The 27,909-nt window shown below is 41.4% G+C and overlaps 1 protein-coding gene across 10 annotated transcripts in view; it reads right to left on the bottom strand.

The window, feature by feature from the left end:
* Positions 1 to 27,909, bottom strand: part of caskin1 (CASK interacting protein 1) — a 97,084-nt gene that overhangs the window by 19,677 nt on the left and 49,498 nt on the right. For all 10 annotated transcript variants that reach the window (XM_079630466.1, XM_079630463.1, XM_079630465.1 and 7 more), the window contains exons 2-6: positions 27,661 to 27,712; positions 10,201 to 10,298; positions 9,925 to 10,070; positions 4,083 to 4,178; positions 3,840 to 3,970 (exon numbers count right to left, since the gene is read on the bottom strand). In XM_079630466.1, coding sequence (XP_079486592.1) covers positions 3,840 to 3,970; positions 4,083 to 4,178; positions 9,925 to 10,070; positions 10,201 to 10,298; positions 27,661 to 27,712 — 523 coding nt within the window. The remainder of the gene's footprint in view (positions 1 to 3,839; positions 3,971 to 4,082; positions 4,179 to 9,924; positions 10,071 to 10,200; positions 10,299 to 27,660; positions 27,713 to 27,909) is intronic.

The following is a 27,909-nucleotide window of genomic DNA, read 5'->3' on the forward strand; positions in this document are numbered from 1 at the left end:
AAACTCAAAAACACATGAGAAAGGTCCCCAAGTGCATTTAAATTCATTTTAAAATTGAGACCGTTTTAAAAAGTTAAATTTCAGTCTAAAGCAATAAATCTTAAATTTTCATGTAAAAGCTTTAGTATTACTGAAATCTAGCTCATGTCGCTCAAACAGAAGAGGCGCTAGCAACGCCAAGGTCATGGCGTTGAACTGAAAAGAACTGAAAAGATGTATAGTTTGAATGCAATGCAAGTTGCTTTGTATAAAATCATGTAAATGTAACCAGTCTGGTTACATGCAGGCTTTATCAACTGGCCTTGTCGTTGTGTGTACACTCTGAAAGACATAAGTGACGTGCAACGTGTATTTAATCCTTTAAAAATTCAGTTAAGTATACTATTTGGACATGTAGGCTTGACAGGTGAAGACTAGCTCGACTAAACCTGCTTCACCTTGATTGTGACAGCATATGTAAACACATATTGAGGACGTAAACAGCCTTATAAGAAAACAAATTTGAACATGTAAATTCATAACACAGGACATCATTTTGATTTTCTCTTCACAATGATAAATGATTCGAGTGTCCTTTCTTAATTTCACTCCAACTTTCCTGTCTCATCCCAGAACTGCTGCAGGTTTTAATCAATACACACGATCTCTGAAATTGAAAGCATTCCTCTGGGTGTTGATGCCACAGAGAGAATCTGGATCGTTTCTTACGCCGTGCTGCTGTGGGCTGTAAAATTTCCTTTCACACAAACAACAGGTTTACAGATGCCTTACGAGAAATTCCATTGTGTGATGTATATTCGCCCGTAATATATGAGGCGCAATTCCCGCCAACAGCTTCTGACTGTCTCATGAAAAACATGCAATGCTTCTGTTAAAGAATTTCAGTATGTGTTGGATATGAACCCTTCCCTTCAGAGCATCAAATGTAAATGCTAATTTCTACATATACCACATTCTACTTGTACATTTTTAACATTTCAAGTTAGCCTTTAGAAATAAACAATAATGAATGTATTATGAACGAACACAAATTATTGTATAACTGCATATTTATTATTATTATTGGTAAGAATAATATTAATAATAATATACAAATTAAATTAGTTACAAATTAACCTAGATTAATAAATAATGTGAAAATCTTTGGTAAAACTTTCTTAAGGGTGACGTAGTTACATGTTTCTACATGTACTTACTATAGTAAGAACAGTAAATTATGCATAATTACAATTAACAACCCTCAACCAAACCGTAACTCTATAGTAAGTACATGTAGTTAATTGATATTAATCAGTTCTTATTTGAGTAAGTACAATGTAACCTCGTCACCTTAAAATAAAGTGTAACAATCAATAACCTAAAAAAATTAACCTCTCAAATATATATAATAATTTCCAACCTAAATACAACAATAACACTCCCATCTACCAAGTGGGAATTTGACCTGGCTTTCTCTCCCACCCCTGATTTCTGGGAACAAATCAGTAAGAACACCTCTTCCATGACTGCTAACACAAACCTCCAGCTTATACAATATAAAGTCATTCATAGAACTCACATCACCCAAAGTAAAATGTTCAAAATGGGCCTAGTAAACACAAGCATGTGTTCACACAATGCACTTTAGGTACTATTTACATGCCATGTGGCTCTGACAACCAGTTTACTCTTTCCGGATTACGGTCACTGAGACACTGTCTACCATCCTGAGCTACACAATCCCATCGTCTCCAACACTCTGTCTCCTTGGTGACATCTCTGAAATCCACATCCTGCAAAAATTCAGGAATCCGTTGCTCATCTCTCTAGTTCTTGCTAAGAAAGTAGTCCTCCAAAATTGGAAATCTAAGAAATTTTGCAACATTAATCATTGGACTAATTTAATTTTAGAATATATTTCTATGGAAAAACATAATGAAAACAGAGGAAAGAAAATGTCAGCCTTTGAAGACACCTGGGGCCCTATCTGGCACCCAGCGCAATTGACTTTGAACACCGACGCATGTATCATTCCTATTTTGCACCCGCGCACAGCGGACTTTTCCCTCCACAGACGCACGTCGGTAAATTAGGGAATGAACTTGCGCTCGCGGAGGCGGTTCGGCGCAAAGAGGAGGCGTGTTCCGGCGCAAAAGTTCCCTGGTGCTATTTTCCATTTTTAGAAAGCAATTGCGCCACTGACCAGGAAAAAAAACAGTCTAAAGACAGTGGCGCGTTGCGCGTTAGTGATATGGTATTTTAAGGGCGCGTGCTTGGCCATAATGTAGCGTGTTAACGCGCATCCACTTTGATTCTCTAATCTAAACAGACGCAGCAGTTTTCATTTTTGCAAATCATACATTATTACAAGGAAAAATATTAGCACACGAGGGAAATCATTGTTGTGTCCGTGAAGATGTGGAAAAGATCTATCTAGATTTTTTTTTTAAATTCTAGATTAGGCTACACATTTACCCAAATTATACGCCTGTTTAACCGAAGCTAATTTGGGTGGGTTTCTCCCATCATCCCCAATGTCACTTCTCTGAGTTTTACGGCCCTGACGAGAACGTCGGTCTCCTCGGCTGTGAACCGCTCCTGGCGTGCGCTAGCAAATCCACCGTTATAATAGCGATCCGCCGTGGAACAAGCGCGCCGGCTCTTAAAGGGAATGTGAGAGGACGCTCTGATTGGTTTATTTCACGTTACGCCCAAACCACACCTATGAATAATGAAGCTACTTCAGACCAACCCCTTTTAGATTTGCGCCAGGCGCAATAGTCATTTATCCCGCCGGGAAAATAGCAACAGCGCCGGGATCCGCCAACACAATTTTTACAAAGTTACTTAACAAAGTTACCCACAAAGTTACTTGCGCATTGCGCTTTGACACTTGCGTTTCAGATCGTTAAAATAGGGCCCCAGGTCTTCTTTTCTAACATTTCTAAATGTAACAAAAACCTAACTACAAACCGAGTACATTAGCAGACATACACCTCTCTTCTACGCTTTGTAATACCACACTCTTCCTATCTCTTTTACGTTTTTTTTTTTTTTTTTTTTTGCCCCTGCAGCTACCTCTTTACACATAAAAAATAGGCATACACTTTCTACACTTATGCATAACATATTTTCCAACCCCTTTTAACAACGTAATTGTGACCACCTAATGTAAATCACTAATCAATCTACCCAATTACTAATAATATGTCCCAGCGTCTGTCAACTGTACAGTTTTTTTCCGCCCTGATATTGTCCCGTCTCATTTCCTTCTGTTGTCTGTCTGTCACCTTGTTGTGTTTTAGGTGTTATGTGTTTCACTCTGTATGTGGTGCTTTAATCCCCCATGCCCTTATAAGGATCCAGGGTCTTACTAAAACATGGTGAAAGGTTATGGTAGGACAACAGTTAAATGCACTGAATATAAATGTAATTTGAATGTAACATATTGTGTATGTATGTACTTAAAAAAATATATTGCCTTACAAAAAAATACAAATAAAATAAAGTTGTCCTCCGAAGGGGGGGTGGAGGTGGGTTAAAAAATAAATAAATAAATAAATAAAGTGTAACCAAATCTTTTGCATATTGTTAATTCATGACACCTAATGCAGTAACCAATGTTAACAACAAAACATATTGTAAAGTGTCACCAAGTTTTCTTATATATATGTTTTAGTGGCTAGAAAAGGTGACCTGATTTACTTTCAGTGTCTGGTAAACAAAGGTGCAACATCGACCCGGCACAGACAGCCTGAGATCTAGAAAGGCGGACTGGAGGTGTGACTTCTATTCTTAGAAAAGCATTCAAGCCACGCATCCTGTCTTTCCACCCGAGTCTTGGGGCTCAGAGCGCTCACCTGATGATGTCGATGTGTCCGTTCTTGGCAGCGAGATGCAGTGGGCTGGTGCCGTTGGGATCAGTCGAGTCTCCGGGTTTGGGCTCCAACAGAGCTGCACACATGTTACTGCTCAGCAGCAGCTGGACCACCTGCAGGGCAAACGGAAGACCACACACACACACACAAATGCCAATTACAGACACAAACAAAAAGATATAGAAGTGATTTAACAGTACCAAAAAAAAGCAGCGTGTGACTCACCCCAACACGGCCGAATTCACAAGCCAGGTCCAATGGCGTCTTCCCAGCATTGTCCATTATGCAGGGGTTCGACTGGTGCTGCAGAAGCATCTCAGACTGTGGACAGGTGTTAGTTGCAGATATCACTACCATAGCCGATATTGTCATAGTATTTCATTTTAATATAGTAAAATATTATATATAAATATATAAATATATATATATATATATATATATATATATATATATATATATATTATATTTAATATTTCTAAAACACATTATTCCACCTATTTTTACATTTAGCTCAAGAATCAGTTCATCTCAAAATATATATCCAGTGAGCTGTATGGAAATAAATAAAAAAAAATAAAAAAATATTGATACTAAAAAATATATATTATTTCTTGAGTGTTTTATGGTTTAATTTTTTACTATTTATTGTGTTATTTTAGTCAATATAATATAGCTTTTTTATGTAGGTTATCAATCATAAGATGAAAGTAATTAACTGATTACCAGGATTTTAATATTGTGCATCCCCAGGGTGTGATTTGTGAAAAAATCAGGTTGGGGATAGAGGATGTTTTTCCTAATCGGGATGTGCTCATACACAACAAAACAAAAAGTTAAACTCTAATTTAACATGCCAGAATTAAAACCTGCATAGCACGGTTCTACAAGGGTGCTAAGCACTATTAAACGAAAGCAAGAGCACCCTTAGTTGATACTGTAATAATATCATATTGGCAAAACATATTTGGCGAACGCTCCAGTGTGTATTTGTATTTGCGCTCTGGAGAACGTTAAATGTTTCTATTTACAAAGTGTTCTGCAGCGTTGAGCAATGCAGCCAATCACAGACAAGTCCGTTGATCTGTTGAGCACAGTGGCCAATCAGAGGTGTTTGAGTCTGTGTAACAACGCGTAGGTGCAATGTAAATAAGAGATTCAGAGACAACTTCATTGAATACAATTCGATCTGAATCCCTTTCCTTTTTCTTCAATTTGGCTAGCTGTAGTTTTTATGCTGAAATATAGACTATTATGGTGTTTGGTGACAAAAAAGCTGTGCATGGATTAAGGCAGGAACCAGAATCATCACGTAACCAAAACACACAGTGTCATTGAATAATAGCCACAGTATCTACTGAAACAGCCTCTTCACTAAGTGGTAGAAACTTGAACAGAGAAAGAGGTGAAGGTATGTGCGTTTTATTACATGCATGTGTGTGTGGGATGATCTCGCTTCAAAGCATTTACTCATCAGAGGCCGGTTTCATTCCTAAGAATAAAATTCTTCTTAACTGCTTTTTTTTACCTCTTATAAAAAAACAACAACTTTTCTTAAGATTGTTCTCATCCTTTTTTCTTGATTGTTCTTAAGACAACATTTAAGAAGAATTCATATTCCTGAAAAGATTATTCTTAAAAATCATCGTAAATAACTTTTACGATGATCCCTGCTGTAAGCGAAGATTCTCTTGTGCACCGGCCGACATGTGCTAATCATTATGACATTTTAAATTACTATATTGAAGGGGAAAAAATTGGAGATATTGCTATGCTGGTACAACAAATTTATTTACTAAAGGTCCTTATAAAAACAAACTTGACGGGAAAATGTGCGCACCTTCACGCAAACTCTGACCCATCATATGAACGTTTTGGAGACTGAGCAGTTTGGCGACTTTTTGGTCACTTTTTGTGACTCTTTTTGGTCACTTTTAGACAGAAAATCTAAAGAAAATTAGACCAAAAGATAATACAATTATAATTTCACTCACCAAGCCTATCACTTGAAGCAAATATCAAAAATATACCGGTGTATGGTTTAAACTATGTTTTACTTCTGATATAAACATTTAGATTAAATATGCCATTCTCTTTAATGGAGTTAAACACATAAACTAGCCTAAATGAAATTTACTAAGAAGTTCAAACATTTTTTATATTCAATAAATTGAAATATTTGTTGTGGATGCAATGCTTTGAACATTTTTCTTCTGGCATGCTGTGTTTAAATTTTTTAACTACAGAGATAATTGCTTACCATGATAATAGCAGATTGTGCAAATATAATGCACAACAAGGTCTATCATTTTCCATAAAAAATATAAATCAATTAAAATACTATTTGGCCAGTGGAAAAGATTGAGAAAAACTTTATCTGAAATGTATTTTACACTATTTGATTTATTTATTCAAAAACAAGGCAAGGATAGGCTACAAAATTACGCACAGTTTTATAAATGAGGCCCCAGGGGGCTGAAAGAGGCGTACGCTAAATCCAACGCATAAGTTGTAATTTATAAAAACAAACTTGACGGGAATATTTGTGCACCTGCATCTGTGAACTCTGACCCATGCGTACGAACATTTTGGAGACAGAGCAGTTTGGCGACACCGATGCTGAGCTGACGGCAGATGAAGGAAAACCACTTTAAATCTTCATTATGAAGCTATAATAATATGATTTTATGATAACAATCATAAATACAGTGCATGTTCACAATAACAGTTTAAATAAATAAAATAATGAATTAAACTATGTTTTACATCTGATCATTTAGATTAAACATGCCATTCTTGAAGCACTTAAAGCTGCAGTCCGTCGTTTTTCCTCTTTGTCGCCATCTCTGTTAGAAATCTGCAATTGCAGTTATTCGCGGAATTATTAACTGTGCGTGCGTGGGTAGTAAATCGGCATGAAACAGCGCGGATGAACACAATGTATTGAGGCTGCTGCGTCGCTGTGGATACTGTAACGTTACTGTCATCAGCAATCTCAGAGTATACTTTTTGAAAGTGTCAACATTAGAATTTTCATCGGAAAATGTCATCTGAACAAGTAAGTAACATTCACTTTTGTTCTGACTAAATTCGGGGGGTGGGGGGAAGCATTGCAGTAGCTATATCATGCTGATTAAATCTAACGATTGCTTATATCACGTCAAAACGTGAAACATATATTTTTTCTGTAGCCAATCTAAAGTCCGAAGTCTTTTGGGTTTTACAACTGGTGAATCTCCAGTTGTCACTGGTGATTGTCGCTTTAAACTTTCGGGATCCGCCATACCAAGTGCTAAGCTAAATCTCCTCCATCATCCACACACGCTAGCCGGGGACTCCTTCTCTATGTGTACAGAAGTGACGTAATGACGCAAAGACATGCTCGAAATTCCCGCGGAAATCCACCAGTACCACTGAAATTAAAATCATTATTACAAGCTTACCGTTTTGAATCGAGGTAAGGCAAGCAGATCGTTTTGAACACTGGCTGGTTACGTTTTTTTTCAAAAATGTCTTTTTTGATATTTTTAAACCCAAAAAAGTGCCGGACTGCAGCTTTAAATTACATGAAAGCATTAAGTTACACAAAATTGTATATTCTAATAAATAGAAATATTTGTAGTGGATGTGATGCTTTTGAACACTTACCCATGGCATGCTGTGTTTTAATGTTTTAACTACAGCGAGGATTGCTTAGCGCATGATAATAGCAGAACTCGTGGTCTGAGAAAATATTTTTGCGCATAATATTATTATAATGATCAATAATGCACAATAAGGCCTATCTGTTTCCTTTAAAAATATACAGCAATTAAAAATAAGGCAAGGCTAGGGTACTAAATGATCTTTGGCAATGTAATGTGATGGCACATCCGTATCTCATATATTTTCACACTGTCTTGTACCGTTAAATATGGTATCACGTGGATGAATATGCATATGCAAATGACGATATGCATAGTAAAACTAGGTATTGTAAGCTCCCTATATGGTTATTTTGGTTAACATCGTCATTGGCTGTGTTTGAAAACTTAAAAATGCTGCATTACACGGAAGGAGGGCATCAAGGCACATCCGAATACAAAGTTAGCTTCACTTCCGGTCTCCTAAGATACCTTCATCAGATTTATTTTTGAAGACAGCATAGATGTATCCTTCGCTTTTTGATATCCCACAATCCTGTGCTTTCCATTCTGTGACAGTCAACTTCTTAGAATGTATCTTCTTAACTTAAGAACTTTCTTAACTTCTTTCTTAAAGGGTTAGTTCACCCCAAATAGAAAATTCTGTCTTTCCAAACCTGTAAAGCCTGGAACACACCAAGCCGACGGTCGGCCGTCGGGCAGTTTTTGTGCGTCGGTCGACTAAGTTTTCTCAGTGTGTTCCGCACCGTCGGCTGAAATTGGTCCTTGTCGGCTTTGTTTCGGCCGATTTGACATGTTGAATCGGCGTCGGGCCGTCGGTGAAAGAGGAAACTCTGATTGGCTGTTCAGCTTACTGAACGAATCAGTGCACGAGAATAGCAAAACAGCGAGCAAAGAAGTCAAAGAGGTACAGAGATAAGGCTGTTCTAATGTTACGTTATCTTACCTGAATGTTCCTTGGTAAATATTTAAATATCAACATGAGCAGAGTGAAATAAAGAAAGTGTGTAGCAGATTGATATTCAATGATATTCAGTGTATCTGCAGCCTTTAGCGTCGTTTTCCCTTTTTGCATGACGAATATAGACGAATATATCTGCAGAAATAGACAGTTGTCACATTTACACGCAGGCGCAGAACGCGCATTCTAGCTGACAGTCGTCTGTAGTTCTCTCGGTGTGTTCAAGTGCAGCTTTTTACCCCGACGCGAGGCGACAACAGTCGGCTTTCATCAGCACTAGTTCGTCGGCGTCGGCTTGGTGTGTTCCAGGCTTAAGACTTATGTTCATATTCAGAACACAAATAAAGATTTATTTGATTAAACTGAGAGCTTTCTGTCCCCCCATTGACAGCTACGCAAATACCACTTTGACGCTTCAAAAAGTTCATAAAGAGAAACAAATCCATATGAATTGTGCGGTTTAGCCCAAATTTTCTGAAGAGACTCACTTTATATGTTGAACAGATTGAATTTAGGCATTTATTCACATTTAAACATTCATCAACTCACACATCAGTTGTGGTAAATAGAAAAAAGATTGACATGCGTGGACCAGTGAGGTTCATTATCGTGTTAAGCAACACGTTGGAGCTTCTGCAAGAACCAATGAGGCTCATTCTCGTGTGTTACGCAGCACGTTTGAGCTTCTGCAAGAACCAATGAGGTTCATTCTCATGTTACACAGCACGTTTGAGCTTCTGCAAGAACCAATGAGGTTCATTCTCATGTTACACAGCACGTTTGAGCTTCTGCAAGAACCAATGAGGTTCATTCTCATGTTACACAGCACGTTTGAGCTTCTGCAAGAACCAATGAGGTTCATTCTCGTGTGTTACACAGCACGTTTGAGCTTCTGCAAGAACCAATGAGGTTCATTCTCGTGTGTTATGCAGCACGTTTGAGCTTCTGCAAGAACCAATGAGGTTCATTCTCATGTTACGCAGCACGTTTGAGCTTCTGCAAGAACCAATGAGGTTCATTCTCACATTAGGCAGCACGTTGGAGCTTCAGTAACGACTAATGTGGTTCATTCTCATGTGTTATGCAGCACTTTTGAGCTTTCGCAAGAACCAATGATTTTAATAATGTTCTCGCACGTTAAGCAGGATCGGTTGAGCTTCTGTTTATGTTTGCTGATCAATGTTAATTTGTGAATAAAAGCCTAAATTAAATCTGTTCATCAAAGAGATCTTCATATGTGTTCCGAAGGTGAACAAAAGTACATGTTTGGAACGACATGAGGTGGGTGAGTAAATCATGACAGAATTTTCATTTTTGGATGAACTAACCCTTTAAGATGATTTTCGTGAATCTGGCCCCAGGTTCTGGTTCCAAGTTGTCAGTATCCATAACAGCATGTTGGATCTTTTATCATACACCGTCTTTGAAGAAGAGTGGGCATGGTGTTGGAACAGTATGTACTCACCACGTCATAGTGTCCGTGCTGAGCGGCCAGGTGCAGGGGGATCTGGCCCTCATCAGACTGACCGTTCACCGAGGAGCCTGACTTCAGCAGCAACTTCATGGGTTCGGACTTTCCCTGCCATGCTGCATAATGCAGAGCCCGCATCCCTGGAACACGAGAGGAAAGACTTCTGATATTACTGCACTACACATTCCTAAAACATGAAGTGTTAAGCTTGTTTAAGATGGTTAGGAAGTGACATCTAAAGCAATGCAGTACTTCATGTTTTTCTGGTACCTTTCTGGTCCCTGATGTCCACTAAGGCCTGAGAGTCCAGCAGCAGTGATATAACCTCCACATTTCCATTGAGAGCTGCATGGTGCAGTGGTGAAAATCTGTGAATAACAGACACAAAACATAAACAGGATGTAGATTTTAGGACTGTGCACCATTCAGAATTGAATTAAGAATGGAAATTCCATTACTAAATTTGAATTGAAGTAACAAACAGGACGTAACTGTAATTTTAATTTGATATACACAATTAATGAATGAATGAATGAGGCATTTATATAGCGCTTTTCATATGTACTACTGCACACCCAAAGCGCTTTACAATCATATCAGGGGATCTCTCCTCAACCACCATCAGTGTAAGCATCCACTGGGATGATGCGACGGCAGCCACAGTACAACAGTGCCAGTGCGCTCACCACACACCAGCTATGGGTGGAGAGAGGAGAGAGAGTGATAGAGCCAATTCAGTAGATGGGGATGATTAGGAGGCCATGATTGGCAAGGGCCAATGGAGGGAATGTGGCCAGGACACCGGGGCTGCACCCCTACTCTTTACGAGAAGTGCCATTGGATTTTTAATGACCACAGCGAGCCAGGACCTCGGTTTATCGTCTCATCCGAAGGACGGAATACTAATATTATTAGTATTATTCATTATTCAACAAGCCCTGTTTGCTATTTCCATTAAAATATTCCTATGACAACCCCTGCATCACCAACTGTTGTTTTGGAGGGTTTCAAGGAAAATCCTCCTCTCTCATCCAAAAACAAACTCCAGCATGTTGAGTTGCCAGACACGACTGGAACTTCAAAAGGGACTAGATTCTATGGTAAGATGAAACTAAAAAAAAAAAAAAAGGATTTTTGGCAGCAAACCCACCATATAGGTTTTGTGCAAAAACGTACCCTGTGCCCAGAGTTAAATATACTGCTGGATCTTTAATGTTGTGGGCCTATTTTTTTCCACTACAGAAAATGAGTGGGCTGAACCGAAGAGAAGAAGCACCAACATGGAGCTGTGAATCTGAAGGATCCGGAGAGATTCTGTATGGAGGAATCCCTTTTCAGGTGTTCTCCAAACTAACAGACATTACAGGAGAAAACATTAAAGGAGCTCTTATCTTGGCAAAATGAGGTTGCAAAAAGTATTTAATAAAAGGGTGCCAATAATTATGGCCAACATGTTTTGGATAAAAACAATTATTTCATAATGTGACTTACCCACCAGTTTCAATTATTTTACTTCAATGAAAGGTTAGACTTTTGCGAATATTTGAATGAAAGATCAAAACTATAAACGATGCAGATATATTTTTACAGCCATTTTTTTATCATATTTACCAGGGGTGCCAATAATTCTGACCAAAACTGTGTATGTAAAATGATGGTGGGTTTGGTGGGTGATACAAATGGTGAAACGGTCCAGTGCTGATACTGGGGCAATATCTCATAGCTGGAAAAGGCTCTTAGCCAATCAGATTCTAGAACCATAATAAGACATAAAAAATAACTCTCTCTCTCTCTCTCTCTTCTCTCTCTCATGATTTAAATGATTACATTAATAACCATATATATATATATATATATATATATATATATATATATATATATATATATATATATATCTGAACACATTCCTGACAGTTTTACTTTCATAGAATGAATCTGAGTATTTTCTAACAATGCATTATAATGATACAGTATAACATGTCCAGAGTGCAGTAGTGTCTTGTGTTCATAACCCAGTAGTGCAGAAGGTTTTTCAAAGTGGAGAAGACAAAAAGCCCTCAATTTATTTATTTTTCTCACAGCTCTCACTTTCTGTGATTGGTGCATGAAATATGCTGTAACCATAGCTACGGTTGTGAACGTAAACCCTCAGCTCAGAGCAGAATACTAAACTTACAGGGACCCGGTCTGACCAATCTCTTCTTCTCTCACTGGCACTATCATGCAGGTTTGCACTGTGCCACTGCAGAAGAGCTGCTGGGGGATGGGCCAGTCTCCCCACCAAACATTCCCCTTTTCCCAGGCTCCACATCTCATGCAATACAATATTCATGTTCCCTTCACTCTGTGGCACTTTCTCTAGGTCAGATACAGTAAGCCCTGTCTATTCATATATGCGTGTATGCATTTCTTTCTCATGTGTCACTATAGAGCAAGACAGGGTTAAACGCATATACACATGTCGCCTGACCTACTTTTCTTAATGAGGGTACTAAAGCTCAAGGCGTTCCCTCGAAAGGAAGCACAATCAGCACTCCTCCATTCACTGAGCAGAATGTCTGATAAGATATTGTTTACAAATAATATATAACACAATATATTACTGTTTTTACTGTATTTTTCATCAAATAAATGCAGCTTTGAGCATATGAGACATAGGAAACAATAAAAAAATGCACTGACCCCAAACTACACCCCAAGAAATGAAATAATATGAAATAATATGAATGAAAAAATATGAATGTATTATATACATTATATACAAGAATGTATATAATATGTTTATAAAATAATATAATATATAGTTAAATGTATTTTTTTTAATCAATGTGGACCCAAATGTACATATTAATACTATGTGACACGGACTCACAAAAGAGACGTGAATATATATTACACAGACCCTTGAGTTATCGATACCAGAAGAACAATCATGCCCTCAAAGCACACATAATCATTTTATTAACACTTTACTTGATTATTTATAACTATCAGTGGACTATATAGAATCATTAAACTTGTCTGCACCCTCTTAGAAATGTCACAGTTCTAGCAAGATTTGGCAGCCATGTTAAATAAACAAAAACCTCCTCCAATGGGTTACAGCAGAGCCATGACGCTACAAGTGCTGCACACTGTATATGACCTCCACATTTCACTGTTAATTTAAATGGTGTTTGTTCAAATAGAATAAACTGTTGCTCTTCCACCAATGATTTCACACATTTGGTTTTTGGCAGACACATCAAATGAATCAGGGGTAATAATCCAGGCACATCTACTGCTCTACTGGCTCCTACACCTCTTAAACATTTATCTACAACAAAATACCATCAAACGAGACAATCCTACGTGTCGGTGCTGGTAATATCCATTTCTGCAATATTTTAGCTCTGCTGTTTTTCAGTTGTTCTTTTTCTGTAACACTTTCATTTGAAGGCAGGTTTCATATTGTTTTATTAAAGGAGGAGGCAGCAAAACGACAGGCTCTTCCTTGCTCATAAATCAAATTTTGCTCCACCATTGCTCCTCTAGTGCTCCCATTTAAGGGAATGATCTCAGATTAGAAAGAACATTCGGCCTCTTATGAGAAAACTTATTATTACAAGATGTCTGTTATCTCTATTACCGAAGATAATATGGATGTCATGTGTGTATGACATAGCTGAAAATTTTTATTTTTTCAAATTTGAGTGGGCAAAGAGGTGGGAAAACGTCTCAGGTTACAACTGTAACCTTTGTTCCCTGAGAACAGGGAACGAGACAATACGTCATCGACGCTTTGGGGAACGCCTCAGGCGTGACAGGTGTCTGAAATCACAATCAAATCACGGCAATCACATTGACCGGCGACAGCCCGTGAATCATTACGTGAATGATTAACGTGCGACCTGGAAGTATATAAGGGCGCCTTGCAAACATGACAAATCATCCTTCGTCTGAAGGGACTGTTTGGTAGGCAGGCCCCGAGGCATGGCAGGGAGACGTATTGTCTCGTTCCCTGTTCTCAGGGAACAAAGGTTACAGTTGTAACCTGAGACGTTCCCTTTCGAAGGGAACTCGACAATACGTCATTGACGCTTTGGGGAACGAAATACCCACTCCGCCATGCTGAGGGGAGTGCATGCCAGGAGGCAGTGACAACTGTCAGAACCAGCAAATTCAAATGAAATGCAAGAACCACTCACCCTCAGGTCACACTGGGCTGTCAGTGACAGCATTCCCTACGGTCATAGCCCAAGCTATAAGCCTAACAGGAGGAACTCCAAATATGTAATCCGAAGGCCTACCTGGGCCTGCTCAAAGGCCTAGGACCACAACTTCAATTTAGAAGGGGTCCCTTCTAGGGAATGTGGCTAGGGAACCCGAGGGAACCCCAGCCAGTCACTATTCGGGGGAATATACCACCCGAAATGCCACCAGGACGGCCTGACCTGGTGTCACTACGTCGGACACTTCAGTCTGGCCAAATTCCTGTCTGTCTGGAGACAGAGCCTCTGGACATTTGCCTTAGGTAAGGCATCCAACCCGAGGGACTGCGAAGCTGGCAGTGAACCCTCAGCCCGGATCTCAGAGACGGGATATCCCGGAGAGTATGACTCAGCATAGTGCTTTACAACCCTTGCTAGAGAGGGGAGTTTCTCTACTCGATCCATGGATCTACCCAGTGTTTGTGTTTGAAACACTGAGGAGGCCTGTGAAGGCCTAGGGGCTGATCTAACTGGGAGGCCTCACGAGAGGCCTACGACCGTCTGACCAGACTCAGGAGTCCAAACACTCATAGAGACCCTTAGTGAGGGGAGCAATGGACCGACTGGTAGGAACCAGGCTGTAGGCAGAGTAAGAAGTTCCCGGAGGGAACCAGAAGCAGAGGATGAACACTTTAGTTGAGCCAGGGCACGAGCTCGCTTTTAGCAACGGCCTAATAAGGCCAGCTGAACTGATAGCAGGCGGCCACTAGCTTCCAGAACCCAGCATGGTTGGGGAACCACTCACAGGGAGGCCTGGAGGCCTACTACCTGATAACCACAGTATGTGGGAGCTCATAACCAGGAAGGCCTGGTGAGGCCTGTAACCTGATAACCACAGTATGTGGGAGCTCATAACCAGGAAGGCCTGGTGAGGCCTGTAACCTGATAACCCCAGTATGTGGGAGCTCATAACCAGGAAGGCCTGGTGAGGCCTGTAACCTGATAACTCCAGTATGTGGGAGCTCTCATGACCAGGAAGGCCTAGTGAGGCCTGTAACCTGATAACCACAGTATGTGGGAGCTCATAACCAGGAAGGCCTGGTGAGGCCTGTAACCTGATAACCACAGTATGTGGGAGCTCATAACCAGGAAGGCCTGGTGAGGCCTGTCACCTGATAACCCCAGTATGTGGGAGCTCTCATGACCAGGAAGGCCTGGTGAGGCCTGTAACCTAGCGACCACAGTGTGTGGGAGCTCAAAACCAGGAAGGCCGGATGAGGCCTGTAACCTAATAACCACAATATGTGGGAGCCCACATTCAGGAAGGCCGAGTGAGGCCCGTAACCTGACATGTGGAGACTCATAACCAGGAAGGCCTGGTGAGGCCTGTAACCTGATAACCACAGTATGAGGGAACTCACCTTCAGGGAGGCCTGGTGAGGCCTACTACCTGATAACCCCAGCATGTGGGAGCTCATGACCAGGAAGGCCTGGTGAGGCCTGTAACCTGATAACCACAGTATGTGGGAACTACCTTCAGGGAGGCCTGGTGAGGCCTACTACCTGACAGCCACAATACTTGGGAGCTCACATTCAGGGAGGCCCGGTTAGCGGCCTACCACCTGATAATCACATTACGTGAGAACATGCCTTCAGGGAGGCCCGGTGAGGCCTACTACCTGATAGTAGGTCAGGCTAGCTGTCCAGTTGCCTGTCCTTTGGGCTTGCCTACAGGGAGGCCTGGTAAGGCCTACTACCTGATAGCCACCGTAAGTGGGAATTCACCTTCAGGGAGGCCTGAGGAGGCCTACTACCTGAAAGTAATCTTAAACAACTGGTAGCTAAGAGCCCTGAATCTGGGTGACGGTTCGAAGGCGGCCTGCTAAGGCCAGCCCACTGGGGACTCGCCTATCAGGGAGGCCTGGTTGGGCCTACTAGCTGACAGCAAGTCAATCTGCTCCAAAGGTACACTGTTGGGAATCATACCACACCAACAAGTAAGTCCCACAATGTTGGGACTCACTTCCGAGGAGGCCTGTTTAGGGCCTACTACCCATCAGTGAGTCAACTGCCCGAACCACCAAGGCCAGCAACACTTTTTTGAAGTGAGCTGGCCTACAGCGCCCACTTGGGGGCTGCCCATACAGGAGGCCTGCTGAGGCCTACTACCTAATGGCGCAGCCTTCGTTGGCAGATAAGCTGTTTACACAGCGCCTACAGCATTCTGGTACCTAATCACATTGCCCATGGCAGTGTACTCAGCAAAAGCGCTAGCACCCTTTGAGCAAGGGGAGTACAACATACGCCACTCTGCCTCAATGGAGGCCCCAGAGCCAGGGGCCTACCATCTGTAAGCATGGGCGTCAGCTCATGGCAATGCTCTGGCTTCAGGGGAGCGTACTTCGACCAAAAAAGAAGTGAAGGCTAGAACTTTCCGCTCAACCCGAGCCATAGTGGTGCGAGGTAGGATAATACAGAACTGAAAGTGAAGGACTCAGACCTGCCCTGTATCACAGGGGAATACTCTCCACCTCACCCTGAGGTTTACCAGGGTGCGGGCCCGCCAGTGGCTCTAGGGGTGACAGAAAAAGTATCTGTGCCCAACCTAGGGGAGTGGGGCTTGTTTGTGAGCCAACCACCTACAACCCGACGCTTGAGCAGTAGCTCAGCGAGGTGAGTAAAGCCTATACTGGCAGCCCATATCCGTATGCTAGTTCTGCACGGCAGGGTCGGGCAGACAGACCCAGCCTCTTCGTGAGGCGAAAGGCGGCCTAACCCTGCTCAATAAAGACACATTGTACCGGGGAGGCCTATTTGAGGCCTAACCCAGGATCTTTATAAACCATGCCTCTGTACCACGCTGCATTACACTTGTCGCCCCAGAATGCAGAGAAGGGGGCGGGCCTTGGCCTAACGACTCCCATTGGAGGAGGCTGTCATACAGGGATGCTAGGAACCTATATTCACACAGTGAAGGCTCAGAGGCAGAAATGCTTAAGCAGAGCGCCTCCACTATCCCTGGCACAGCCTAGGCCAGCTACAGAGGCGGCCCTGGTGAGGGCCAGCCTGCAAGCATAGATCTACCTGAGGGCTCGGAGGAGCCACAGCCTTACTAGAAAAATAGTTATTATTTCATACAACTGGCTGCAGAATCGCTCAGCCCACTGAAAACCCAAACAGAGCTCAAGGGGGCGATGTACTCAGGAAGGAAGTCAGACGGTCCCATGGACCGGACATAAGATCTATCTGAAGCACTAGCGTCAGTCTATACTCCAAGATAAAAATCCTATGGGAGGGAGACCAACTACTCTACCCTGAGGTGGCTAACAGCCCGAGGGCTAAGATAGTCGTTCTAGCCACCTAAAGGGGGACTTCAGGGCCCTAATAATCCAAAAATGTACCTTACATGACCCCATAGCTCTATACAGGGAACGAGGTCTGTAGAGAGATAAATTTTAGTGTTAGTTGCACACAAATTACTCTTAAAGAAGACCACTCAGCTCACCTGCGGCGTGCGAAGTGAAGACTTACCAGACAGTTCTTTATGAACATGGGGTCTACCACCTATACATGCCTGAAAGAGGCACTCTCCTAACCAAGCAGAGGCAGGCCAACAGAACATTGTTCTAACCATGAGCCCAGCCTCAGGCCTGATGTAGAAAGTGTCTGGGGAGTCGGGGAAGAGAGGAGAGGGCTAAGATATAATCACGCCCTCAGGGGGAGGTGATCCATGCCAATGCTGTGTGCAATCGTGCTGGATCACCTCCCTCAGATCCCTCTTCTTGCGGGAGTTGCACCTCTACAGCGATCTACTCCTCCACGGAGGAGGCGCACGAGAGGCGACACTGGCTCTCTGGCCCTGTCTAAGGTCCCCGGACCATGATGGGCCAGGCCCTCCCGTCTGTCTGGGTGTGGATACGGATCTCAGCGGTATGTATTTGTCCTAATACAGCTGAGCGCGCCCTCGCCTCTCTGAACTTTCCAGCCACCGCCTACACGGAGGTGCCAAAAAGCTCAGAGGGCGAGGGCGAATCGAGGAGAAAGACTTTCTCTCTTCTCCCCGATGTCGGCCAGGTTCACTCCGTGGCGCAGCTCAGTAACCGCCTCAGGGGCCCCACCCCCTGGACGAGATCCCCCAGCAGATTGGCCTGGTGTACCTGCAACACCACCATGATGTGCAGGGTAGCACCGGCCTGACCCGCTGGCGTGTATGCTCTGCCATTCAACTGGCAGGGTTTGAGCTCTCAGTGTAGACGCCTGTCCAGACACGAGATAGTTGCAAACGTCTCGTCAATGGGCGGCATCGACACATACCCATGCTCTCCTATCACCTCAACATCAGTGAGACTAGCCCGCTGATGTCGGTGGACACGGGCAGAGTATGGGTTCTTCCATGTCCTCTCGATCTCAGTATGAGATCGGGAAGAAATGAAAGGCTCACCTGAGCTAGTGGTTTTATGACTGAGGAAAAAACGCTCTCATAGTGAGCGATTTTCCCCCAACGTTACCATAAAACCACCAGTTCAGCATACACGGGGCAGGGTGGCTGAGAAGATTGATTATCACCACCCTCATCAGCCATCTCCTGTTTGTCCGGAAAAGCACTCACTGCTTAATCTCGTCAGCCGCCGCATCGCTTAAGAGGATTATACCCCTCTCAAGGCGATCGGCGGGCTTCATCTGGGATCCCTTTTTTTTTTTTTTTTTACACCCAGATGCTGAGCCCTCTTCTCTCAAGGAGAGGGTCAGACGAGATCGGAGCGTTCTCAAAGAAAAACGCTCGCAATTGTACAGGCAGTTCCCTCAAGAACTGCCTGTGCGCGCTCTTCCTCCAGACAGAAAAAGCACAGTTGAAAACACTCAGCCTTCTCAGTGCATTTCATAAATACCTGATTTTCAAAAGCGGTTACAGACAAAACAGTCCCTGAAGACGAAAAGATGATTTGTCATGTTTGCAAGGCGCCCTTATATACTTCCAGGTCGCACGTTAATCATTCACGTAATGATTCACGGGCTGTCGCCGGTCAATGTGATTGCCGTGATTTGATTGTGATTTCAGACACCTGTCACGCCTGAGGCGTTCCCCAAAGCGTCGATGACGTATTGTCGAGTTCCCTTCGAAAGGGAACTGCTCTCGCACCACTCACTCTGTTGCTTGGCGATATGCAAAGCTGTATGTTTTGCCAACAAAGAATAGTCACAAAAGAAACCAGAAATTTTTTTATTTTAACTCAAAAAGCGAATTTATTCCTGTGATGCAAAGCTGAATTTTCAGCACCATTACTCCAGTCTTCAATGTCACAAGATCCTTCAGAAATCATTCTTATATGATGATTTGCTGCTCAAGAAACATTTATTATTATGCTTAAAAAAAAAGTGTAAACCTTGTTAATGTATTTTCTTTGATAAATATAAAGATATAGGCTAACAGGATTTATGCGAAATAGAAATATTTTGTACACTGTAAAACCCAACGTTAAGGTAACTAAAAGCATTTAAGGAACTGATTAACTTAAACCACTTAAGTTTAAAAACGAATATTTATGAATACTGTGAACTTATTCCATTTGAGTCAACATTATAATAAATTAAACTATAATACTACTTAAACGCTTTATGTAGCAGGAACTTAATTAAATTGCATAAACCCATTATAATCAGAACCAATAAACTCAAATAATGTACTGTATTTGTGCTATTGCTGCTAGTACTTGTGTAATTAACAAAGAGACTAGCACTGTGCTGAAGAGTACACAGCCATTGCTTTAAAAAAAAAAAAACCTTGCTGAATAAATACATTAACTTATATAAAAATCTTTTGAACGGCCTAAATGAATGAGCTTAAAGTCTCTGTTACTGTTACTGACCTACTTATCGGACCAATTCAGATATAATTGTTTACCTGCTCATATGAAAAATGTTTAAACTAATATCATCTTATCTTGAGTTGTATGGCTTCAAAGCAACTCACAGTGTGGCTTTCACTGAAGTGATTTGTTTTGTTATATTGATTGGCAGCAATAACAGGAACCTTTAGTATATTAAAAATCTTAAGATGACGAATTGCATGGGAGAAATTGCAGAGTTGCAGTTCATGAAATGAAAAGTCATAATTAACTGATTGGGTTTAGACAGAACAATTAAGACTTTACTAATGCTCACTGAGCGTGGTAATGAATTCAATAAAAGAACAGCATCATTAATCCTGCCATTGAGTCGTAGCTGCACAAGCTGTGTGTTTTGAAGACATCAGCAAGAAGCAGGTTTATAAGGAGGTCATTTTTGATCCGCAAATGCAGTCATTACACTGATTCCCAGTATTGCACACTGTTCTCTCAAAAACAAATTGAACATTATCTGCTGAGCTAAAGCTGTGAGTTTAATAAGAGAACTTCCATGTGGTAGAAACATAATCATGACATAGGCCTACAGTAATAATGAGTCATGTATCATAATTTAAATGTCACCTATTGCTAGCGAAAGAAATGGTCACATCTAAAGAAATGGACACCGAATTGTGTGTAATTTTCACACCGGTATATGGAGGGGGTTTGAATCAAATCTTTCAATTTGCGATCACGCATACTCTGTGTATAGGCCTATAATTTGAGGCATCAGGGAGCCACTTTCAATACAGGATTGAAATGGCCTTTGAATGTGCGCTCGCTTTTTATATTCACTTTCGAAGTACAGGGTTTGACTATTTTACAAGATATTTGTCAATGATGCTCAGCATGTGTTGTGCACCAAATCATCTGCCATCATCTTTTCAGTAATCTTTCCTTACTCTTGTCACGTAATAAGTGAAATCTGACTCCTGCTTCACTGTGCTGCGACTCTGCATCTCATGCTGTATGGAGCAGAGCAGATGCTTTTAAGTTAATAATTGTAATGTAGTGTGTCCATTGTCCAACAGAACTAAATGGTTTTTGCTTCTATAAAAAAAAAGACAACAGTGGGGGCGGTGAGCAAGTTATGTAATTGGTGTACGGCCGAACACGGTGTAACACCGGTAATACAGTCTATCGCAGCAAGCCTAAAATTAATCTGTCAGGGAAATTTTACATTTTTAATAAAACAACTAACATCCCTTTTTCCTGCAGGATTAACATTTAATGCTTTTGCAAACTAAATGTCCTTAACACTTAGCCAAATTGTGTCAGGATATGTGCTTGTATATATATATAAAAAAAGAGGAAACAAAACTAGATGATGTCTAAATATAACAACAAATCTAGACAGTTGTCTGAATATATATATTTTTAACTTTATGACCCTAGCATCAAGCTTTTACCAATGAACAGGGAATTATACATAAGAAGAAACAATCATATTAGAGAAAATAATGTAATAAATCAAGTCACTTTTGCCCTACACCTTATTCTATAAAAACTGTACTCCTTCGGTCGAGGGGAATTCTCTAAAATTGGTCCGAGATCCTCCCGGACGTGATTAAAGCATATTCAAATGCATTGTCTGGAGTCTGTCTGGTTACTGCTGCACAGCAGGTCAGTGGAACAGAGACCTTAGTCCCAAGTGATAGTGTTCATAGGGGGCCAAACATCGTCCGACTTAACAGATGTCGCCAGTAGATGCGCTAGTCAGACGATAAATTCGTAAGCCTCATCAGTAGACGCTTTGGGTAAATGTCACCAGTAGATGTCCCAGGGTGAATGTTGCCAGTAGATGTCCCAGGGTGAATGTTGCCAGTAGATGTCCCAGATGGACTTAAGTCAGCTGCATAGGGAATTTATACCACAAATCAAAATCCTCACTACGAAAACTAAATAAATCCTTTTAATAAATTCTACTTTATCTGTATGTTCTGTAGCTCAACACTATCTGTGTGGGCAATTCTAAAATTGCAGTCTTAGCTTCTTACCTGAAATGAACTGTTGTGCCTGAAAGAAATATGTATTGCTTCAAAAGCGAGGTTAGATTTTTTTTAGGGGGCTGACAGCTAAATTAATCTGAGATTTTTATGTGGGCTGAGATGAAAGACGTGGACAAAGCCCCCCCTAAACAGTGTCTAGGAACCCTATGGTTAGACAGACATTGAATCCACCTGGAAGAAATGGACAAATAGGTTTGGTATAATCCATAGCGAATTTAAAAGCTGGTATGGTACGTGGCAGTAAAACAGAAATGTGTGAGAGATGCAGCAGGAGAGATGACATGGTAAGATTATCCCGGTGAACACAGCCTCACAGCAGATGGCAGTCGTGCTGCAATGTTTGTCAAGCTCCTTTCAGATAGAGATTATCTCAGAATCCAATGAAAGCCTCCTATTTTGCTGTGGCTCTGCTGGGCCTCAACTCTGACCGCAATCAGAGTGTGTATTTGTGTGGCTGTCAGTGCCAATGACCTTCACACTGAGTGCCTGTGGCACCAAGACACACTGCCTTCACAAATCTGTCTAAAACATTGTCACAACAAGCCTTTAAATCAAGCCTTAGTGCACGCCCCATCTAAAAGCACCTTTGTTTTTATTGTTCCTGCAGACACCCACCGGAACTTTCTACTTCAGGGTTGAGGATTCTTCTATCAGCTTCATGCACCTGACATCTCTCACACTGTGCTTCTGCTGTTTCTCTCATGAAATCAGGCCCGGTTCCAGAATCAAATCACTAAGGGTGCTTCTGAAATTACTGAGGGTGCTCTAGTAAAGTACAGATGTAGGCTATAGGCAATAGCTCCACCATAGCAGTGTACAGTGAGACATTTATGGTTATTTACAATTCATCACTTTTACCAATAATTTAAATAGAATTTCAATTTAGAAAATTAATATTTGTGTCTATTCATCTAGTAGTCTGCCTTTACATTGCTTTAATGCTTTTCTATTTTAACAATGTCATTATTCTGTCCCATGCAGAGTAAATCCAGTATTTATATGTAGATGTCACTTCCAAAATTTTGCAGTTGCCGTCGGTCCTCTTAGCAGCATGAAAAACAACAGTTTTATTCAATTAATTATATAGGCTGTAGCCTCAAAAGCGTGAAAGAGCGCTCACTTACAATCACTAGAACACTGTCGCTTTGTCAGTTCCTCACGATCTCACAAAGTTCCATTACAATCAATGAAGCAGCCAAAATACACATTAAATCTCTTACTTACATCATGTCTATACTTTGTTTGTTAATTAGATTGTTAATTGCGAGCCTGCGTAACTCCGCAGTCCGCACTGAATAAAATCTGGTGTTTTGAGTGAGGAATGGATTCTGACTTCTGAGTAACTTAAACACCTCTAAATCGTTATAGTGTTCAAGAGATCAACAACTATGTCTGTGATTACCTTTGTGAAGATTTGTCATAGGTGTGGCACTTTCTAACACTTAAGCAATTGAAGTTTGCTTAGATGTCAGGGGGTGTGTTCATCAGTGAGCTTTTGGCCATGCATTCATCATAGATTTGTCTGTGATACTTCTGCAGGTGTTGATACAGTTTGTTGTGTTGCCTCGCAAGGTCGACACAGACGTTCGGCAGGTTTTACAAAGTACTTGCCTTTGAAGACCATCAGAACGTCGAAATCAAAAATAATTCCAAACATATGCTGTGCTTTTTTTTTAGGTACCAATCATCAGCAGGATTTTACTCTTCTACAAACACACTTTGTTGCGGAGTTGAAACGCTCTCACTCGCACGCATATTTTCCAAATTACGTTCTTGCCCCCTATTGGTAAACTTTGCGTCAAACATAAACATAAAATACTCAGAAAGCAAACTGTCAACAACTACGTGGATGCTTGTTACTATATTTGATAGTCCTTAATCAAAATAATCCTAGTCCTTGCTATTTGAAAATTGTTCCCTTTCAAATTGCTATTTCGGTTTAAAAACAATTAATCGTGCAGTCCTGGTGACCACCCAGAGCCCCCAGCAACTACTAAGCAACACCCTAAAATACCAAAGCAACCACTTAGCAATGCCCTAGCAATCAGAAATGTCCTAGTAACCACCCAGAACTCTATAGCAATCCCCCTAGCAACACCCCAGTGACCACTCAAAACCCCAAAGCAAATGCCTAGTAATACCCTAGCAACTACCTAGCAATGCCCTAGTGACCACCCAGCAATCGCCTAGAAATGCTGGAACACTGGCCAGCACCCTTATCACCATGTAGCCCAGGACTGGTTGCTCACTGAAGCTAAGCAGGGCTGAGCCTGGTTAGTACCTGGATGGGAGACCTTCTGGGAAAAGCAAGTTGCTGCTGGAAGAGGTGTTTGTGAGGCCAGCAGGGGGTGCTCACCCTGTGGTCTGTGTGGGTCCTAACACTCCAGTATAGTGACGGGGACACTATACTGTCAAAGAGCACCGTCCTTCGGATGAGACGTTAAACTCTCTGCGTCCCTGACTCTCTGTGGTCATTAAAAATCCCAGGATGTCCTTTGAAAAAGAGTAGGGGTGTAATCCCGGCATCCTGGTCAAATTTGCCCCTTGGCCTCTGTCCATCATGGCCTCCTAATCATCCCCATATTCTGATTGGCTTCATCACTGTCTCCTCTCCACCAGTAAGCTGGTGTGTGGTGGGCGTTCTGGCGCAATATGGCTGCCGTCGCATCATCCAGGTGGATGCTGCACATTGGTGGTGGTTGAGGAGATCCCCCCTTCGATATGTGAAGCACTTTGAGGACCCAGAAAAGCGCTATATAAATTTAACAAATTATTATTATTATTAACACTGGGTTAGGGTTACCGCGCTAAGGGTGTCTTCACACTTGGCATGTTTGGTTTGATTAAAACAAACTCTGGTGTGATTGCTCTGTTAGTGCGGTTCATTTGAGCATGTGTGAATGCTGCCGTCCGAAACCTGGAGCGCAGCAAACAAGCGGACCAAGACCGCTGAAAAGATGGGTCTCTGTCCGCTTCCAAACAAACTCTGGTGCGATTCGAATGAAATACGAAAGCAACACGGACCAAATAAATAAAGTCCAAATACATACAATAAGATGAAACCCTAAAAAGGATTTTTTTTTTTTCCTGTCATAGTCGCGATGGGATCCATCACAGTTTTTTACAGGCATCAGAACCGCAACTCCTCGCAGCAGATCTTCGTTTGTGTGTGCGACGGAGGGATACCTGTGGCTGTTTTGACTCCTTTACACATTTTATAACCTCTTCATGAGTTCTCAACTGGTCGAAATGCCATTAAATGTAGGTTATGCACATACAACGGGCAAGTTTGGCTCAGAACACAGCATTGGTTTGGATGTTCAGTAATTTCTGTTTCAAAATTGGCAATAAGTCATAAAAGCCGACCAATCAGGCTGTGAACGTATCCCTATGACTTCAGGTTCTGTATCTTTTGGTTCGGTGATAAAAATGCCAATCTGAACGCGAAGTTGGCCAGGATTAAATGTTTTTTGTTTGTTTTTTGGCCCAGACCAAACGAACCAAGCCAACCGAACTACAAGTGTGAACACACGCTAAGACTACCTTTTCTTTATATACCGGTAACTTAAATTTTAGACATTGTAGCTGCTGTACCCTCATCAATCACATGGTGCGAGATGTTCGCAGGGGAAGGTGATGTTGATGTCTGGCTGTCATTTCAAGGCTAGATGGACCACAGCCCATATTGGCAGTTTAACCTCGGACAAGAGAGTCTAGCCTGCACTCCATTTTCTTAGTGCCACTCTATTCTCCACTCAGCAGACAACATCATTTTATTTTTGTGTAGAAAGCAAGTCTATGGAGAAGGAATTCATGTGCAAGTCATTTATCTTGCTGATTCAAATGTGAGCTCGGCCTGAGCAAGGCTGCATGTGTAAATACACACCGTGTGTGAGGATTCAGGCCGCACAGAGGTATCCTTCGGTTTAGAGTTACAGCTTTCATTTCCTTAAAACCCATGAAGCGGAGCTGTGATGATGAATGCCGCCGTTGTTCAATGACAGTGATCAATAGAAGAGATTTTTTAATTATTTTGCTGGTTTCACAGCTTGACAGATTACGACAAAATAAAACAGGCATTGATCTTTGGATCTCTGGGCTTAAAGCAGATATGTATTTTGGGTTATTTGAGATATTATAACTAGTGGTTGTGTTGTTTTGTTAGATAATGTTTGTGTATTTTCAGCCTGAATGCATATGCGTGAGAGAGTGTGTCAGTGTGTGTTTGCCTGTCCGCCTGCGCATGTGAAAATCTGTGAGTGTTTGTGGCTGCCTGCCCATCCACTGTGTGCACGAGTGTGTTTTAATATGTGAGGTGTAAATTCTGTGAAATTCTTTGTGCTCCGTCCCACCACCTGGCTGAAGAATAGACTGTGCTCCACTGACTACAGACAAACAAACAAACAAAAAAAGGATAGGGAGCTACTGGCTCCTTAAAATGCAAGTTTTAGGAGCCAAATTAATATTTTAGTTGACAAATTACGGTATCGCTAGATGAAGATGGTTGTTCAGCAATTGAGAACTTATAACAGCTCTGAATGATTCTCTGTCCGAATCAAATGGCTAACACATGACTGGATCATTAAAAAGAATCAGTTCATAAAAATAATTTGCTCCTGATTATCACTGTTTTCATTGTTTTGTAACAAGATGATATCTGATGATACCACAGAGAATCTGTTAAAACCTTGGTTCCACTGTTTGGCTCCACATTAGTATTGAATCCCTATTTGTTATTCCATTGTTTTATTCAGCTGCGTCAACAGAAATATTTGACCATGCAGCACTAGAAACATTGGTGCTTTAATCCAGGTCTCTTTCTGCTCTGTGCCAAACCACAAACCACCTTTTGCATTATGTCTCAACACAGTCTTCTTTTCAGTCATGCTGTACTCAGGTAAAGCTACAGAAGAGTGCATGTTTGTCTTAATACAATATCCGGAAAAATATTCTACAGGAGCAGCCCAACAAATGTCTGATTCATCTCACTATGACGTTAGCACAAATAACACACTGCCACAAATAATGCAATGTTCTCTGCCTCTGAAACAAACTGGATAAAACTAAACTAACATCAAGTGCAGCTGAAAGAATGATTGAATGTGGCAGAACCAATTTGGATGAGAGCAAATATGCCTGTTATTCTCTCATAATCTAGTTAGACTTTATCAGCAATGTACAGTTCCAAAGAGTATGTGGACGCTTAAGCCACATTTAAAATGTATACCACAAAATTCTGGGCTATCACCATCTGTGGTTGAAACATGTAAAGACTTTATTTTAATTTTTTTGTAGACATTTCCTGCAAAATCAGATCCAACAGCTCTGAATATAAAACGTTATTGAAGGCTTACTGTAAAGCAATAACCCATTTTTATTTACTAGTATTTTGTTTATTTCTACCTAAAGATTAAATTAAAAATGTTCAAAACATTGATATAAAACAACACATTGTCACAAGTACAGTTGAGAAGTGTATCTGTCCCCAGTCAGTGGGAAAGAGACTTGAATAAAAGTTTTTCTAAACCAACAAGTGCACATAAGCTCTGGCAGATCCCGAGGATATTTGGCAGTCAAACAGGAACGATCATGTTTACAAGAGTCTACCACATGGAGCCATATAAAGTCCTTATATGTCCCACTCACCCATCAGTGTCCTGGAAGTTGACGTTCACCCTCTTGGCAGAGCCCAGCAACTCTAAAGAAAAAAGAGAGGGAAAGAGGGATAAGTATGTTTAAAAAGCAACAATAGTACTCTGTGGGAGTAAGGACATTTCACAGCAGGTTCTAGGGATTTATATACCGTTTTTGTAGCAAAAAATAGCAACATTTGCACATATGAGTGTTGGAGACCACAGTGCATCTAATTTAAGGCTTGAATTTCCTATTTGCATT

This window comes from Phoxinus phoxinus, assembly GCF_949152265.1.
Source record: "Phoxinus phoxinus genome assembly, chromosome: 1".
In the NCBI taxonomy this organism is placed as follows: Eukaryota; Metazoa; Chordata; class Actinopteri; order Cypriniformes; family Leuciscidae; genus Phoxinus; species Phoxinus phoxinus.